The sequence below is a fragment of the Equus asinus genome, chromosome 8, assembly GCF_041296235.1.
Source record: "Equus asinus isolate D_3611 breed Donkey chromosome 8, EquAss-T2T_v2, whole genome shotgun sequence".
Lineage (NCBI taxonomy): Eukaryota > Metazoa > Chordata > Mammalia > Perissodactyla > Equidae > Equus > Equus asinus.
Window position 1 is genome coordinate 81,952,169 of NC_091797.1, and position 20,709 is coordinate 81,972,877.

Here is a 20,709-nt window from a genome sequence, read left to right on the forward strand (position 1 = left end):
ACTTCATATGCTTCAGCCTCATAACTTTCACAAATTCAACAGAGTAAAAAGAGTACATGTACTTAACAAAGTTAGGATTGTTTCCTCACTGTAACACTTCCCTGGCGACATGCAAAGGAATAAACAATTTACCCCATTTTTGGACTCAATACGAAAAAGCAAATAAAAATAGAAAGTAATCATTCTCATGAGAAAACATGCACAACATAATGTTAAGAGAAAAGGACTGGGTTACAAAACAGTATGACACCAATTCCATTTACACATAAAAACGCCAAATATTAACACACTGTCTTAGACTTCAGAATTTTTGTTTCTTTGTTCTCTTCATTTGGCGGTTCTGCTTTCCTATTTTTCTAACTAAAATGCAGTATTTCTGTAATTTATAAAAACAATTTAAAAAGAAGTTAATCTTTGCTTAATTCTTTACCACAAAAATACTTATTAATGAATCTACATATGAAATCTAAAGCAACTACAAAAAATTTAAATAGCCTAGTCTTTCTGTTAACTCAGTAACAAAGTCCATGAGAAATAACACGATAACTTAATGAGTTATTTCTAAGAACACTGATCATGTGCTTTCTTGATATGGATATAAACAACCTTACCCTATACATCAACTAAATAAACCTAATTAACAGTTGTGTTTGGTTTCATCATCATCATAAAACGATGATTTGCAGCACAAATCATCAACAAATAAAGACCAGACCAAAAAGTTAAAACAAGGGATCAATGTGGAGTAGAGAAATGTAAGGAGATTAAGAGTCAGAAACAATCAGGAAAAATAAAGGCAAAAGAAACTAAAACAATCAATAATGTTACATTCTTCTACTACATGTATAAAATTTTTAAAAGAACAAAAATATACACTGATATTTAAATGGATAAATATAAACTCTGTAAGTATGTTCTAGGAGGTATCTTATTTTTAAAATCCTGATAAACAGAATCCAGATGTATGAAACTAATCTTACCTGAGTTCCCTGCTCACTACATGAAATAAGCTTTGAGATGTCTGTAAGTTCTGAGATTTTGCTGATTAACCAGCTAAGTAAGCAATCTTACCCAGAAAGAGTTTTTACATTTATAAAACAAACACTCTAAAAAACATGAGGAGGAAAGTTTGAGTTGAATAGACAAACGGACTAAAACGTAAACAGTTCAATTAGTCCACTGTGGTTTACTGCCCTCTGGCTGTTGTGGCAGGAGATATCACAGATAAAAAATGGCTGCAAGGAAAAGCTAGGAAGGTGTCAGAAGTTGGCAGGAAATCCTTTAGGGAAATTGAGGCACTATTTAGAACAGACCTTCAAATATACATTCAAGTTAGTCTCGCTCCTTCCTTAAAAAAATGTTAAACATATCAACTAACAAAACATTTCAAATACTATCTGAACTTTTTCAACCACAAATTAACAAAATATAGTCTGAACACCATAAAAGTTGGCTCTAGGAGACTAAGTCAAAAGGAGTTAATGCCCTATCCTAACATTAGAATTAGTCTTGATTTAGAAAAATTCCTTAGCATATTAGATACAAACATTTAGGTAAAGAGGTAAAACTTTTACTAGAAATACAAAGAATATTGGTAAAATTTCCTCTGGTTATAAATCTGTGGTAAATATAAAAAAGTAGCTCTGAATAATGAAACTCTTATATTAATTCAAAGTTTCCAGATGTCAGATGTAATCTGAAGTTAAAAATTAGGCAACATTGCAGCAAATATTTCCTAGAATCCCCTAATTACATAAAAAGTAGGAACAAAGCAAAGGAAAACTTACCATGCCAAAATCAGACCAGAACCTTTATGTTAATCTTTCTCCAAAATACTACCCAATGTCATCTCATAATTTAGTCCACTAAGGCTTGCACTATGTTTCTATTATCACTTCACTATTTTCCACAGAGTTCAGCTGGCAATGAACCACAACAGCCACAGTCCAAGAAAACAGTTCTGTTCATCTCACTAACTTGCTAATTACTCACAATTCACTATCATTTTAAAACTGAATTTTAGCCTTGTTTCCAAACCAACATACCCAGGGGACACAATACTTTCCTTTAATAATAGTGGCTCACAAGGTTCTGATTCCCAGCATGTGGGAAAGGACAAGAGAATTCAAAAAAAACGGGAGTGGAAAGAGGAGGGGTGAGTGAGAATGCTCCTTTTGAGAGACACACCCATGAAACACTTGGGGTTTTCTTCTCAGCTAGTCTTAATAACCTGTTCGGAATTTACCACTGTTCCAAAAGTATATGACCCAAGTAATTTTTAAGAAAAAACAAAAACCTTACCCTGCAGTTCATGATGTATTACACCCACCAGGTTGGGTTCGTCTCCCCACCAGAATATCCATAACTCTTTGCAATCTGGTTTGACATCACGACGCCATACACACAGCAAGTTGGCTTGCAGACAGCGGATGAAACTTAACAGGATTGGATCATCTTGGGCTGGGGCTGAAATTATGGGTCCACAGTCCCCGTGCCCTCCAAAATTGTACCTACGCCATTTGATTCCCGTGAGTTCAGCCTGGAAAGACAAGAAAATTACAACACAAATCAGCAAATGTACGAAAATAAATATTTACACTACACTTCACATCATAAGATTTCACCCACTGAATAATGTATGTCAATTCTTCTTGGTTTTTAAAGAGGAAAAAAAGTCATTTCTTCCTATCAAGACTTCTACCTAGCTCTTTATATTAAATACCAAAATACAACAAACAGATAATCATTATTTTCTTTTGAATCATTTTTTACCTAAACATTTAGTGTAAAGTCTCTCTGTATAAAACTATTTTCTACGTTATTGCTCTTTATTCATTCATAAATTATATATAGAAATCAGAGTTTAAAAAGTAAGTTTGCAGAATTGCAACAATTTCTTTTAAAGGAGTGCCTCAATTTCTTCCCATCCAGAAGCTACAGTTTAAATCCTTTTTAATCAGAGAAATAGTTATTAGCATGCAGTACCATGGGCTTCATTACGAATGCCAAAAAAAGCTGCTCATAAAACTGATGCAAAGTTACCAACAATTTATTCATGTTATTTAACATGCAGCACACAGAAAAGCTTTGCTTCTATAACAATTCCCTAATGTGGTCTTTTGTTTTTTAAATACATTTTAAAACATGGGAACTTTAAACCAGATGAGAGCAGAACTCATATCTTTGTTTTATTACATAGAATTATATTTTAAAATTTCTTAAATCTTAGGTTTAAGGAACTAAACTTCAAAGATGTTTTAAGGCAAACAAAAGTTGAATTCCTTACTTAAGAAGCTATAAACTACAACTATGTATCCAAAATTGACAGTAAAACTGATCCATAATATAATTCTGCAGCAAACAGTCCACGGGTCCCTGCATTCACTCCTTACTCACTCACACTGTCCCTTCCCACTCCCCACCACCAAATTAATAAGTTTTGTCAACAAGTTGTTGTTCAAAAACCCAGTACCACCGGGTAGAAAAATAACTGTATCTTCCACTAATATAACTGAAGCCAATTTAAAAGTGATAAAACAATCAATCACTATAATGAACACATTTAAGAAAAGAATATCAATTTTCCTCAATCCAAAATAAAAGACTTCACAAAAAAATGGTTCCAAAAATAATATCCAAACTAAAACTGAAAATCAGTAATTTATCTTTTTACACTGTGAGATATGCAAATCTAATCTCGAATGAATATTCTTAGTAAAAGCTGGTACTGGCATCATTTAGGCTTTCCTTTTATGCTACTTGGTTTCCTCTGACTATAAAGGCACTACACGGCCAATGCAAAAAGCTCAAAAATAAATAATATAAATAAAAAGTAAACCAGAGATATTTTCTATAATCACATCAGAAATAATTATTAGCATCTTACTGTATGTCCTTCTTGTTTTTCTGTACATATACATTTTTAAAGTTGGAACAATACCGCATGGTTTTATAGCCTGCTTTTTCATTTATTATAAATATTTGTATATATCACTAATGATTCTTCATAGTGAATTTTTAGTGTTTGCATAACATTTATTCACTGTTTGGAAAAAATACAATTTATTCCCTAACAACTGGACAATCTTTCCCCTTTTTTCACTATTATAATTATCATAATTGGTGAGCATCCTTGAACAGTGTTATTTTCCTGATTATTTCCTTAGGAGAGACTGCCTGATGTAGAATTACCAATGAATATGAATATTTTAAGACCCATGGATGAGTGCTACCATACTGCTTTTCAATTAATAGTCCCACCAATACAAATAACCTCCTTCTAAATTGCATATCTTTTAAAATACCTGCCAATTTAATAGAATGGTATGTCCTTGTACTAATTTATAATCCTTGTTCTGCTTAGAGGAAGTCATTATCATATATTTAATCAGAAGTATAACCTGGGGCAGGCTTCCTGGGTTCAAATCTCAACTCTGCACTTACCAGCTATAAGCAGCAAGTACCTAGAGCTAGTTACTTAACCTTTGTCTCTCAGCTGCCTCACGAGTAAAATGAGGATAATGGTATTTATAGAGTTGGTTAAATTAGTTAGTACATACATAAAGCACTTAGGACAGTGCCTAGCACATGGCAAAAAGTACATATGATGCTGTTAACATTACTAGTAGTACTACCACTATTTCCCTTTGAATTGTCTGTTCATATCCTTTGTTTTTCTGTCACACAAGTTTCTTTGTTTCTTCAAATAAAAGTAATGCGTGTGTGTGTTTTAATCAGAAAGCCCAATATCAATTTTTAAATAAGTGTCAAAGAAAGAAATTAAATAAAAAGTCTAAAAAGGGGCAACCGAAATCAGAAAAGTTAAGTAGAAGATTAACTTTTCTTATTATCACCTAAGCTAGTGTTCTGTGCCTAAGGATACTGCGGGATGGGAGGGGGAGGAAGTCGAGAGGGGGAATAAAAAGATACCAGTTAATATGAATTACTAATACTTACATTAACCATATTTAAAAGGTTAGAAAATTAAGATTGATATCAGAGATTTAAAGATCAAGTGAGTAAGCCCCCCAGAAAATCTATGAACAGTAATGTACTCACTAGAATACTTTCACCTGTAACATCCAGCATGGTGCAGCAGACAAACTATTTGGCTTTGATTCAAGAGAACGGTTTCCTAATCCTAGCACTTCCACTAACTTCCTATCGGTGCTTCTAGGGTCTCAGTGGTAAAGGAAAGCCACTGCCACCTGCTCTATATTCTTTATGGAGTTGTTCTAGCAAGTGATGTAACATAAATGCAAGTGGCATAACAACAAGGCTACAAACAATCAATTCATAACTAATTCAGCCAAAAGAACTGAAAATGTCCAATTATTTTAAAACAATTTAGTTCCTTTACCTTAAAGCTAAATTAAATATTATACCAGTCTTCATTGAAAAATGTGACAATGAAACACCATTCAAGCCTAATAGAGACAACTAAGTAGAAACTGAACTTTCAAAGACTTAACTTTAAGTTTTGTATTAATGTGATAAGAGGAAAGACGACTTAGTGATAACTAAAATACTTTGTCGAAGAAAAAGAATTCCTATCATGGATGTATATTCAACTAGACTAAAATATGTTCTCATATGCCATGATCACGTTTATACCTAAAAATCAATTCCACACAGAGTTCTGTTGACCCAGTTTCTGATAACATATACCTCCAAGACTCAAAATTCTTTATCTAATGATTTCAAAATTATGAAGCAATCTTTTAAAATATTTCTAGATACAAATTACCCCAAAAATGCAGTATTTCTCACTGTCAAAGATGAACAATTCATAACTTAAGTTTAAAATAACATGGTTTTTAAAATATAGAATCAAAAAGATGAAATTAAAATATATAAGGAACAAAACCAGTATGTACATATATATATAATAATAAGCACAACCATCATCATTTATTTATCACCTACTTAATACCAGGCACCATACTACGGTCTTCACATATCATTTCTAATACGAGGCATCACACTAGAGTCCTCATATATAACTTCTAATCTTCATAAACAGACAGCTGAAGATATTAACACTCAGAAAGGCTAAATAATTCTCCCATCGTCACACAGGTAGGAAATGGCAGATCCCAAATACAACTGGATTTAAAGTATATATTCTTTCCACTCTGCCATGCTGCTTCATAGGGTTAATGGTAAAAATTAGCCCTAGAGGATCATAAAATAGTACAAAGAAACTGTCATCAACTCAATTTAGACAAGTGCTCATGGCCATGCTTTCTAATTTAAGAAAGTTCATGAAGCTTTCTTTAGTCTTCCAAGGTATTAAGAAAACTAGTCTGAGTGCCCACACACCACCCCAAGAATAAAAGACACTTATTTCACTCGGATAATTACACATTTGCCTTCTTTTACATGTTACGACTATCAGACTGCATCTATACAAGCTAATTCTTAGAGGATATATATAACCAACCAAGAAGATAACTATTCTAAGAGCAGGAGAGACTGGAGGGAAATTTTCTAAGCAATGGCTGGTATCTGTTGTGCAGGTAGTCAAGATCCTCAGAAAACTGAACGTAAACAGGGGGAGACTCCAATAGCCTAAACAGAAGACCACTAGAGTCATTTCAGAATGGTTCAAATTAAATAGATTACAACAGAATCTGGATAAATGCACTTTCTAACAGCATGAACATATTTAAAGAAATTTTATATTGATTCTTAATGCCCTATTCTTTAGGTACTATACATAGGAAATGAGCTGATAAATTCTCCCAGTAGAGGTTATTTATTTGCACTGACCCACTGCAATCAGATCCCTCATGACCAACAGCATATACTTGAAATGTGGCTCCCGGGAGTTAAAACTGTATTCAGAGGTCATGGAATAGAGTAAAACTAACAAGCCTTGTTAAAAATGAACCCACGGTGTAGTATCATGGAAAGAACACTGATTGGAGGTCAGGAGATTTGGGTTCAAGCCCTAGGTTTTCAACTGTTTACCTGTATGATATTAGGAAATCTACTCCATCTCAGGGCACCTCAGCTTCCCGACCTGTGAAGTGACACAGCTGATCTAGACACTATAAATGAGTTCCAGTCTCCCTGCCCAGGCTAATTACATCCCACTCACAAAGGAAACTCGTAAATCAGACTGAACCTTTATTAGATGCCTTAGAATGATCACTAAGAATAGGACAGCTGCCAGAAGACATCTGAATTTTCAAGAAAGAGTTGAAAGAAAGAGTTCTCAAACTACAGAGCAATTAGCTTAATATCAATCCCAGGCAGGATTCTAGGATGGTGTGTAGAAAAGGCAGCTGCGATCATCAGAGGCTACCCTGAGAGCACTAGGAAACTCCAAGTCGGCCTCACTCACCTCCTCCTGTGACAGGGTCACTCCTCTAGTAGATCAGGGAAACAGGGTAAACATATTAAGTCACCCCTCAATTCAAGTCATAGGAAGGAAAAAAGTCAGGATAATAGAAAACTTCTGTTAAAACATAACTACTCAGCTCGAGGTAACGACGGCAGAGTAAACACACACATCTGCTTTTGCTCTCTCTTAAATCCCTCTAAAACATCAGTAAAGAAGTTTGTTTCTTTTTTTTTTCCCCTCAAATCATAAAATCACAATGGTAGGTAGGAGAGGAGAAGAGAGCATCAAGATTTTGAAAGCTAAGAAGCAGATGTTCAAGAGGTAAAGAGGCTTATTATACCTAAGAAAACTGAATCCTAGCTATGAAGAAAGCAGAGATACAACCCAATTTACACAGAATCCCCTCGGCCTCAGGAATTACAAACACAAGTATCTGTGGAAGTAGGGATGAAAGGCAAAGAGGAGATAAAATAAGGAAAACTTGCTGAAAGCCTGCTTAGAAGGCACTCAGAAGTCAGGTACCCTCCCCACTGCCCGTCTTTAACACAGCAAATTTATTGGAAGAATATTGTCTGGGGCCAGTAAAATTGAGGGTGTCTGGACTGGGGACACAGGTGCACTGAGGGCAGGGAACCAGAGTGAAAACAGTGCATTAGGTGAGCATTACAGAAGGAAGGTCAAAAACCACTCTCTCCCACCAGCTCCTTTTCAGCACCCAGAAAGGTGGCAGACAGTCTCTCATCCCCTAGAAAGGAGCCTGAGAAAATATTTTCTGGGAAATCTGACCAGCTCAAGAGAAAAGACCTCAAGATACTGACATCAGAGGCTCCCCAACTAAGGAGCCAACCCAGATCAGCGACATGTAGGGCAAACAAATGTCACTCACATACTCAGAACTTCAAGCAGTTTTTTAGTCTACCATCCCTAAACATGAACAGACAAGCAGGAATTACTAAATAGTTGAGAAAAAACACTGAGGAATTACAGAGACAAAAAATGAATAGCAAAGCAACTTGGAGGAAACAGACTACAACGGAAGAAGAACACTTTTCAAAAAGTCTATCATTAATATTCTCAAAGAGATAAACTTTTCAGAAAAGAAGAAGAGAGAACTAAAAGAGAGCTCCTGGAAATTTTTAAATAATGATGCCAAAAATGATAAAACTCAATAGAAGGGCTGGAAGGTAAAGTTTAGGAAATCTTTCAGAAAGTAAAACAAATAAACAAAATTGAAAAATAGTGGGTTGGGGAAGACAAAATCAGAGGAGCAGCCTAGGAAGTTCAAAATAGAATACAAAAGCTTTCAGAAACAGAAAACACTGAAAATGAAAAAGAGGAAATGATCAATAAAATAATTAGGAAAATTTCCCAGAAAAAAGAATGTGAATTTCTAGATTGAAAGAGCTCTCTGAGGATCCAGAACAACAGTTTAAAAGAGACTCAGGGGAAGGCATATTATTATAAACTTTCAACACACTGCAGACAAAGAGAAAGTCCTTCAAGCTTCCACATGGTGAAGAGGTCACATACAAAGAATCAGGAATCAGAAAGATTTCTGACTTCTCAACAGCAATACCAAAAGCAAGAAGGCAATGGTGTGATAACTCCAAAACTCTAAAGGAAAACTATTCCAAACAAGATATCCTTGCCAATCTAAATTATCTCTTATGCATAGAAATAGAATAAATACATTTTAAAATATGCAAGGTCTTAAAACAAGCACCCTTTCTCAGGGAGCTACTGGAGGTGTCCCCTACCAAAAAAAGGGAATAAACCAAGTAAGAAGATGTGAGATTCAGGAAATAGATCCAACATGGGAGGGAGCAAAATGAATCCCTAAGATTACAGAGAACAATCAGATGATTCCAGGTTGTCAACTGCACACCACCGTAGAGGGGAACAAATCCACAGAACTACAGGTCAGATGGCTTCAGGAAAGACTTCGTCAACAAGAGAAGACTGACAGGACACCTGATATATCTGAAAGGCTTCAAAGGCAAAAAGTTTGGGGATGAGTTAGTTAAAAACATACAGAAGTAAACAACAAAAAAAAAAGAAGATAATTACCATCTTCAAGTTACCAGAAAAGGAAAAGTAATCAGTTTACTATACAGCTAAGCCATATATTAAAATAATCAAATGAATGTTAACACTGAATACTGAGCTAACCAAAATTACTATATAACTATTCTGGTAAAATGGAAGGATGGGAAAAGTATATTTGCTTTGTAGGAGCTTGCAAGAATGAGTTAATTCCTCATCTTCATAGTGAAAGATACAGAATTTAAAAACCTAAAAGTAACTAGAAGCTTAGTATTTAGAAACTCTTAAGAATCAAGACAATCAACAAAAGGGGATGAAAGTATTTGCCTCTAGACAAGGTAAAATAGGGTCGGAGACCAGGGAAATGCTATTCGTATAAACCTTTTAGAACTGCAGTCATGCGTCATTTAACGACAGGGATAGGATCTGAGAAATGCTTCATGAGGCAATTTTGTCCTTGTGCAAAGATCACAGAGTGTACTAACACAAACCTAGATGGTACAGCCTACTGCACAAAGAGGCTATACGGTACTCATCTCATGGGACTACCGTTGTCTATGCAGTCTACCGTGGACTGAAATGTCGTTATGCAGCACGTGACTTATTTGTTTAAGAACACAACTCTGATTTAAAAAAAAAATAAATAAAACCAAAAATGTGGTAGCAAAATATGCTGAATGCATACAAAAAGTTACTACTAATATTGAGAACCCACTTGTACCATTTTATAGACTGATTCTAGACAAATTCCTAAGCTTAAGAACAACTTAGTATCCCATAAACTGTGTCACAAAAGCCAAAAGGTTATTTACCATGTGCTAAAACAGTGTATTGTTGTTGTCTGTTTCTTTTCTCCATTTTAGATGATCAAAACTCCAGCTGGGCAGAGACATACTTCCACCTGCATGCTCCCTCCCACCTAGCTCTAATCATACTCTTCCACTCATAGCTAAGCAGCTTGCCAGGGATTCCCTCTGCGGAGGGGCTGAGGACAACAGGACACTGGACAATCCCATGCAATTCTCATCTAATACGGTATTTTCATGTTGTGAAAAATGCAATGTGGTAATTCCCCATAAAATCAAGTTGTATATCGAAGATGCCTTTTAACATAGATATTTTGCTGATTCACAGTAACTTTTTTCTTCCTCAACTGTAATTTCTTTTCAGCCCTCAGTTTACCAATATTAATTTAAAAACAAAGATAAAAGTTAAGCAGCTGTTTTAGCAGAAGCATAAGTGAAAAGGGCTCAGAAGTATAATCTGACATAAGTTTAACATAATTGAACAATGTGAAGCAACTACTAAGAAAGTTACTGCCATCTTAAGCCACATTAATAAAAGTACAGTATCTAGATCCTATACAACAGATCTTCCTTATCAAGTCACTGGTCAATGCTGCTTTCAGCTCCTAGCTCCATACTTTGAGAGGAATCTAGATAGAGCAGAACAAATTAACAGAGGAAGGACTTAGGTTAGTGAGGAAACCTAAACACGCCATATGGCTAGAGGCTATATGGCCTTATGTTCAATCCTTTCAAGCAAATAAACATGGCAGCAAAAATCATATGAAAGAATAAAGCCACAGTGGAATTAAGTTGAATGAATTTAATATGGAGTTAAGAAGATTCGGAAGAAATTTGAAAAGTCTTCAATTATATGAAAAACTGCTATGTAGAAGATGAATATGATTTGCTCAGCCCAGAGCCAAGTGGTGACAGAGAATCAAATGGAAAAACTGATGATTAAAACAACAACAGCAAGCACTCCCTCAAGAAAGAATCCCTGACTGAGATCCCTGAGAATCACAGATATGGGGGCTTAAGGAGAAACTGGTCAATACTAGATGGTTTCAAACATCAAAGCGTTGATTGGACAATATGATTTATAAGGTTCCTTTCAAATCTGAAACATGAATCACAAGAATTCTTTCCTTCAAACCATAAGATTTCATAACTCTAATATTGTTTGTATCTCAGTCAACTAGGTTAGAGATTGGCAAACTGTAGCCTGCAGGCTGGCCACTTGTTTTTGAAAATAAAGTTTTATTAGTATAGAACTATGTCCATTTATTTACATACTGTCTGTGACTGCTTCCACACTACAACTACAGGGTTGAGTAGTTGCAAATGAGACTGTATGCCCACAGCCTGAATTAATTACTCTCTGGTCCTACAAGAAAAAGTTTGCTGATCCCTAAACTAGAATAACATACACAGGCAAATATGACATTACCCATATAAATAAGAAGCACCAGAATTGTCCTCTCACCATAAACTAGAAATCTAGACAAAAAATATGAAACTACTGTTTTAAGATACTGGATAACAGAGCTAGGATCTCCTGAAAGAAGGAAAACAAATGAGGTGGGTCCCATAAAGCCTGAGGCAGCTGGAATTTGTGAGAGCACATCACCAGAAAGGAGAGAAGATGCAGAAAAAGAGCTCTAGAGATCTGATAGAGGTTCATTTGAGACTGTTCTTAAATACTAAGCTGCACATTCAAACAGTAAAATTCAACGGGGCCAGGCAAAGAACTACTAGAGAGCTATCATTCTAACAGCTCACACAAAGCTGGGAGACAGTCTACTTCTGAACAGAGTGAAAAACATTGTTAAATACCTTGGGCCTTAAATAGAGACCAGAGAAGAGTCACGGTTCAAAAGCAGGAAACTAGGCCTAACATAAAGACTGATCTAACCCACCCTAATAATCGAGCCTCAGAAATCATCATCCTCCTCATCATTATCTCATCTACAAGTAACTTATCTGCCAGCCAAAACAACATTCAAATCTTTAAAGAAATAAAATCCAGATTTTCAACAACATAATATTCACAATGTCCAGCATCTAATAAAAAATACCAGACATTCAAAGAAGTAGCAAAAGGAGACCCATGGACAGAAGAAAAGTCAGTGAAAAGAAACAAACCCAGAAATTAGAGTGACGATGGAATTAAAAATTATTTTTTAAAACAGTTATTATAAGTATGGTCAAGGATTTAAAGGAAAACACAGACTTAATAAAGACAGAAATGGAAGAGAGAAAATTTCTATACCTCAAATATGCAAAATATGAAACGAAAAATGCACTAAATGGGTTTAACAGCAGATTAAGTAATGCCAAAAAAAAAGGTCAGTGGACTTGAAAACATACAATATAATTATCCAAGCTGAAAAACAGAGAATTTTAAAAAGCAGAAAGAATAATGAGTAAAGCCAAGGCAGTCAGAATAATATCAAGCAATCTGATATACATGTAATTAGGGTCTCAGAAATCAAAAGAGGTGAAGGGAGGGGAAAAAGGCATTTTTGAATAATGGCCAAATTGTCCCCGAATTTCATGAGAACAATAAATCTCAGAACGAAGGAGTTCAGTGAACCCAAAGCAGCATGAAAAAAAAAAAACATACACCAAAACACATCAAATTAAATTTATGAAAACCAGTGACAAAAAGAAAAATCTTAAAAGCTGTCAAGAGGAAACATGACACATTACATAAGGGGAAACAAAGACAATATTTACAACAGACTTCTCATCAGAAAATATGCAAGCCAGAAAACAATGGAACACATAGAAAGGAAAAAAAATCTCCTTATCTAGAGTTCTAGATCAAGCACAAATATCCTTCAAAAATGAAGGTAAAATACAGATTTTTTTTTCAGATGAACAGAAGCCAATGGAACTGCACTGCAATAAAAGTAACTAGTATAAATGCCTAAAAAAAGTTTCTTCAGATGCAAGAAAAATATCAGATGGAAACCGGGATCTACACAAAAGATAGGAGCACCAGAAATAGTTAATATATAAATAAATATAAAACATGTTTTCTCATTTAATTTCTTGAATAGCTAACTGTTTACAATAAAAATAATAATACATCATGGACTGTATAGCAGATACAGAAGAAAAATGTATGACAACAATAGCTCAAAAGCCAGAAGGAGAAAACAGAAGTATATTGCTCTAAGGTTTTTGCATTATAAAGGAATTTAATATTATTTGGAGGTAAACTGTGATAAGATAAAGATGCACATTATAAACTCTTGACCAGTACTCAAAAAGTAAAAGAGGTATATCTAGTAAGCCAATATTGAGGATAAAAAGGAATCATTAAAAAAATTGAAGAAATCCAAAAGCAAGTAGGAAAAGAGAAAAAAAAGGAACAAAGAACAAATGCGACAGATGGGGGAAAAGCCAAGATAGCAGACTTAAACCCAATCATACCAATATAATTATATTTAATATAAATAGTCTAACTATTATTACAATTAAAAGACAAATTCTTAGAATGAATAAAATTTTAAAAGGCCCAACTATATATTATCCACTTTAACCACAAAAAAAGCACCTTAAATATAGACAAGTTAGGTTAAAAGGAAAATGACAGAAAAAGATATATTGTGCAAACACAAATTATAAGAAAGCTGAAGTGGCTAGATTAATATCAAAGTTGACTCCAAGAGGACTATTACTAGGAATATAGAGGGAAATTTTGTAATGATAAAAATGTCAATTCTTCAAGACACAAATCCCAAATGTGTAGGCACCTAATAACAAAGCTTCAAAATATATGAAGCAAAAACTGATATATCTAAAAGGAGAAATTGACAAAACCAGAATTATAATTGGAGATTTCAACAGGCCTCCTCTCAGCAACTGATAGAACAAGCAGACAGAAAATCAATAAGGATATAGAAAACATGAACAACACTATCAACCAACATAACCAAAGTGACATTTATAAAACATTATACCCAACAACAGAATACATATTTTTTCAAATGCTCATGGAACATTCACCCAGAGAAACCATACGCTGGGCCATAAACAAATATAAATGTAATTTTTAAAACTGAAATTTCCGAATAGAATTAAATTAGAAATTAACAAAATATCCAGAACATCCTCATTCCCCTGCAAAATCTAAAAAGTAAATAATACTTCTAAAAAACACATAGGACCAAAGAAAAAGATCACAAGGGAAACTAGCAAATATTTTGAATTGACTGATTATGAAAATAGACCAAAATGTGTGGGATACAAGTGCTCAAAGAGAAACCTGTGGCTTTAAATATTTATATTAGAGGGGCCGCCCCATGGCCGAGTGGTTACGTCCGCGCTCTACTTCAGCAGCCCAGGGTTTTGCAGGTTGGGATCCTGGGCACGGATGGTACTGCTCGTCAGGCCACACTGAGGTGTCATCCCACATAGCAGCGTCAGAAGGACCTACAACTAGAATATACAACTATGTACTGGGGGGCTTTGGGGAGAAGAAGAAGAAAAAAAAAGAGAAGATTAGCAACAGATGTTAGCAGGTGACAATCTTTAAAACACAAAAAAATTTATATTAGAAAGGAAGAAAGGTGTAAAATTGTTCTAAGTTTCTTCCTTCAGAAGCTAGAAAGAGAAATGTAAATTAAGCCAAAAGTAAACTGAGGGAAAGAAATAATGAAGAAAAGAGAATAAACAAAATATTAAAAAAACACTAGAGAAAACCAATAAAACGAAACGAAAAGCTAGTTATTTTAAAAGATAAATAAAATTGCCGAACTTCTCACTAGGCTAATCAGAGAAAGAGAAGACAAATTACCTGTATCAGGAATGAAAGAGGAGGAATTACTTCCCATGCTAAAGATACTGAAAGAATAGAATTATTGTAAACACCTTTATGCCAGTAACTACAATTACTAAGATTAAATGGACAAACTCTTTGAAAGAATCACCAAACTAACACAAAAAAGAAACAGAAAATCTGAACAGCCCTGTATCTATTAAAGAAGTGGAATTCATAATTTAAAACCTTCCTGCAAAGAATCCTCCAAGCCAAGACAGCTTCACTGGTAAAGTCGAGCACACATCTCAGGAAGAAATACCACCAGTCCTACATAAACTTTTCCAGAAAACAGAGGAGGGACTACTTCCCAAATCACTTTATGAAACCAACATTACAAGATCAGACAAAACCATTGCAAGAAATTTACACGCCAATATCCTTCGTAAAGTTGGATTTAAAAAAATTGGTAACAAATTATTAGCAAATCAAATCCAACAATATACAAAAATGATAACACACCCTCCACATGGAGTTTACATTGGGAATTCAAGCTTAGCTGAATTAGTTCAAAGCTCCATCAATGTAGTTTGAATCAAGTTTAGTTCAAAAACCCATCAGTGTAATTCCCCATATTAAAAGAACAAAATGAACCTACGATCATCTCACTAGACGCAGAAACAAACATTTAACAAAATTCAACATCTATTCATGGTAAAAATGAAGCAAACTAGGAATTAAAGGGAACTTCATCCGATTAAGGGGATGTTCAAAAACATAGAGCTAACACAACTAATGATGAAAGACTGAACACTTCCCACAGGAACAAAGAAGGGTGCACTCTTAGCACTTCTATTCAACTTTTACGGTAGGTCCTAACCAGTGAAATAAAGCAAGAAAAAAGAAACAAAAGGAATACAGATCAGAAAGGAAAATATAACATCATCTTTATTCACAGACATCATCATGTATATTTACAAAACTTAAAGGACTTTACAGAAAAGCTACTAAAACTAATAATTGAGTTTAGGAAAGTTGCTGTATATAGGATAAATATACAAAATTTAATTGTATTTCTATACGCTGACAGTCAACTGGAAAATAATATTTAAAAACAATGCCACTTATAACAGCATGGAAAAACATGAACTACTTAGGGATAAATTTGAAAACACATGTCCCAGACCCGTACACCAAGAACACAACAATGCTGAGAAAAATTAAAGACCTAAAGAAATGGAAAACTAGATTATGTTTATGGACTGAAAGACCTAAAATTGTTAACACGTCAATCCTCCCCAATTTGATCTACAGATTCAACAAAATCACAACTCAATCTTTGAAGGGTCTTTTGAACAAACTGACAGGTTGATTCTAAAACTTACATTGATAATGCAAAGTACCCAGAAGAGCCAAAACAATTTTGAAAAAGAACAAAGTCGGAGAATCTACCCTGATTTCAAAACATGCTATAAAATTTCAATAATCATGATAGTGTGACATTGGCATAAGAGACACGTAGGTCAAAGTAACAGAATGCAGAGTCCAGAAATAAACCCTTGCATACACACACACATTCAATACACTGAACTGATTTTTGACAGTGATGTCAAGGTAACTCAATGGGAAAGCACAGTCTTTTCCAGATACCCACATGCAAAAACAACTCCAACCCTTACCTCACATCACACAAAAAAACTGACTCAAAATGGATCACTTAATCACAGACCCAAACCACTTAATTACAGACCTAAACCTAATAACTAACACTATAAAACTCCTGAAAGAAATCGTAAGAGAATCTTTGCTACCTTGGAATAGCAATTGGAATTCATACATAGCTGGTGGGAATGTAAAACGGTACAACCATTTTTTAAAAGTTTAGCAGTGCTTTATAAAGTAAAGCCTGTATTTCCCACATCATTCAGCAAGTACACTCCTAGCTATTTACAGAAATAAAAACACATACCACACACAAAAACCAGCAGATGAAAACCAGTACAGTTCACAATCATCAATAAATGGATGGATAGGCAAATTGAAGTCTACCGATACAAGGGTCTACTTAGCAATAAAAGGGAGTGACCTACTTAAAGCAACAATATGAAGTCAGAGAAAGAAGACTTCATACTCTATGATTCCATTTATTAAAAAATTCTAGAAAAGGCACAATGAATCTACAGTAACAGCAGATCAGGGGTTGCCTGGAGGTGAGGGGTGATTTCACAGACATACGCATTTGTCAAAATTCTTGAAACTGTTCTTACTTGCTTAAAATGTGTATGTTGTATTCTTACGTAAATTATACCTCAATAAGGATAATAAAAAATATATGTATTAACGAAAGAATCCATGTAAAAAAATCTCTCAAATAAAAAAAGCTATTCTTAACATCGCCAAAGTACCATCTTGTGCATCTCCAAGATAACTGTGAATATCTTTTAAAAAGTATACAATATTTTTGAAAAATTATTTTCACACCTAACTCCATCAGAACACTGGTTAATGATTTATATTTATTAACCTTAACTAAAAGAGAACTATTGTGAAATTTCTGGGAACTAAACTATTTAATGAAGTTCATTAGTGACATTAGGATGATTTCTTGCCCAACTGCAATAACAACCTATAAACAAAAATTTACATTATTTTCTCTGTATAGCAGACATTGTTAATTGGCTACACAAACATGAACAGCTCCTTCCTCCACAGTAACATACACTCTCTGTTGCTGGGGATAAGAACGGTGCCCACTTAAATAACTACATTTCCCAGCCTCCCTGAGATTAACAAGCATGGCCAGATGGGTTGTAAGGAACTTCCTAAATTTCCTTAAAAAGGAAGGGTGTGGCCTTCCTACATTTCCTCCTCTTTCCTATCTAGAATGCCACCATGATGACAAGAGTCTGAACAGCCATCTTGGACAATATGCTACTTGTGATAAAGACAATGGAATAACAACAAAGAGTGAGCCTGGGTCCCTTGATGACCGAGAAGTAACCAAACCAGTTCTGAAATGCCTGCCTCCAGGCTGCTGGTATATAAAAAAGAAATTAATTTCTATCTTGTTTAAGCTACTTCTCTATTTTTCAATAAGCACAGGATTATGTTACTATACTACATCATTTTTGATATGAGAATGTCAGCAACTGGCTTTTTATTTCTAAAAAACTAAAAGACTTTCAGTGAGGTGGATTTTTTTTGAGACTATGCAATTACCTAGGTTTTTACCTTGCCCCAGTCATTGGTCAAAACAATAAGCTATCCTAATTTTTCATTTTCCAAATGATTCCCCAATTTAGAATAAAGTAGTCTAAGAGAAAAAAAATCTATCTGCCTATCTGTGGGAAGAAATTTAAAGCTGCATTATTACTCCATTAATCTCTGATAAAACTTTAAAAAAATGTAAACTGTATTATCACTCCATTAATCTCAGACAAATCTATATGCTCTAGTGATTTCTACTTTCATGCCTGCGCTAAATTATCCAGTCTACACTGTTAATTTTTAAAAGGCTCAGAGAAGAAAGAGACCAACGTTAGGAATAGCTGGAGGAGCTTCACAGAAGCCCTAAAAGGATTTACGCAGGAGAAGAGCATACAATACAATGCACTGGTTAGGCGTTCAGGCTCTGTAGTCTTCAGCTCCATCACTTGCTGGCCGTGTGACCTTGGGCAAGTTATTTAAATTTTTTGCTTTAGTTTTCTCATCTGAAAACCAGGAACAGTAGTATCTACCTCATCAGGATCTCAAGGAGAAAATGCATGTACTGGCAAGCAGTTCAGCAGCTGCAGCATTCAGTAAGCACTCTTAGAAAGAGCAAAAGCTCTGAGGTGAGAATGTGCATGACATGTAGAGGTCTGATAACATACAGGTTCCTATTAGTGAGTGGTTGGAAATTTTAAATAAAAAAGGAAAATGAAAGGCTTTTGAGGGATTAAACACTGTTGAAAAATAAGAAAATTCACAGAATATGAATACCTATATGTACGAAAAGATGTTCATAACCTCATTAGAAATAAAGAAAATGAAAATTAAAATATTGAGATATTTTTTGCTCAGAGTGGAAAAAATTAAAATGAGTAAGTTTCACTATTGACAAGGATGGAAGAACTGGGCATTTATATATAGCCCATAGGAATGTACACTGACACATCTTTTTAAAGAATTTATGGCTGTAACTATCAAAATTTAATGCATAACTGCACTATTACAGGGAAAAACACTGAATCTTAATGTTTCTCACAGTTGATGATTAAATAAACAATAGTACATCCCATCCTCAGAAAGAGGATACAACTGTTAAAAATAATAATAATAAAGAATGAGGTATATCTAAATTTACTGACTTGAAAATATTTTAAGATAATGTTAAGTGGAAAAAGCATGTTGCAGGAAAAATTGGAGAATTAGCCCCTATCTGTAATTTTTTAAACTATAAATAAGACTATCAACACAATGCATAAACTGTGGTGTAAGAGTGAATTATAATTGCACATTGTTGGAACATAACATTAAACTAAAACAGTAAGTTGGGAAAGAAGATAGTATACTCCATTTATAAAACGTTCAAAAATGGGGCCGGCCCCGTGACAGAGTGGTTAAGCTCGCACAGTCTGCTTTGGTAGCCCAGGGTTTCACTGGTTCAGATCCTGAGTGCGGACCTAGCACCACTCATCAAGCCACACTGCGGTGGCGTCCCACATGGCACAACCAGAGGGACCTACAACTAGAATATACAACTATGTACTGGGGGGTTTTGGGGAGAAGGAGGAAAAGAAGAAGAAGAAAACGAAGACTGGCAACAGATGTTAGCTCAAGTGCCAATCTTAAAAGAAAAAATTCAAAAACATATAAAATTATATACACACACACACACACACACACACGATATGCATGATTAAAACTCTGTTAAAAAATAGGGAATGATAAACATAAAATTCAGGATGATAGTTACCTCTGAAGGGAGAGGAAAGAGAGTGGGAAGGGAAGGGCACCAAAGGACATCACAAATGATAAAATGTTTTTTCTTACTCTGGGTATTAGGTACACCGGTGTTCACTGTATCATGATTCTTTCTACTTTATGTATGATTTACACACACTATTTTTATTTATTCCATATCTAATAGAAACAATTTTGAAACTTCTTATGTGTATAGGCGCATGAACATATATGAAAAAACAAGAAAAAAACCTGGAATGATACAAATTAAACTACTAGTAGTTACCTCCCCATAAGGAATGGGAACCTTCATACTAGATCCTTCAATACTGTTTGAATTTGAGACTGATGTAATTTTTTATTAAATTTATAAAATAAATTAGACTTTTCTCTTAAAATTCTAATTATGAAAATTGTAACCACATGGAAAATATTAGTGCATACAGCTGAATAAAGAACTATATTTACTTTGTGTTTATATCTATGTACAAAAAACATGCACATTAATAAGAATAGAAGAGTTGAGGTAAATCTGATCTAATGGAATGGCTGGATTCTAGGTAATTTTTCTACAGTTTTAATCTCTTGGAAGTTTTATTTCTTGGAAATATTTTGTATTTCATTAGTACTACCTCACTTGGAGAGAAATTAAAGAAAAATGACAACTGCAAGGAAGCCAATTCTCGACCTCCAGGGTAGCAACTGAAAAATCTAGCCACATGGGAAGGCTGAATGAATTACAGCCAATCGACAATGGATAGCACACGCTGTGCCAGTAAGTGCACTCAAAACTGGAGAGGATCCCCACCACACCAAGGAGA

At 34.6% G+C, this 20,709-nt stretch overlaps 1 protein-coding gene across 3 annotated transcripts in view; it reads right to left on the reverse strand.

The window, feature by feature from the left end:
- MED13L (mediator complex subunit 13L) overlaps positions 1-20,709 on the reverse strand; it is a 282,020-nt gene that overhangs the window by 247,002 nt on the left and 14,309 nt on the right. For all 3 annotated transcript variants that reach the window (XR_011505365.1, XM_044775813.2, XM_044775814.2), the window contains exon 2: positions 2,302-2,539. Coding sequence is in view for 2 of the 3 variants with exons in the window: in XM_044775813.2 (XP_044631748.2) it covers positions 2,302-2,539 (238 nt within the window). In the remaining variant the exon portion in view is untranslated. The remainder of the gene's footprint in view (positions 1-2,301; positions 2,540-20,709) is intronic.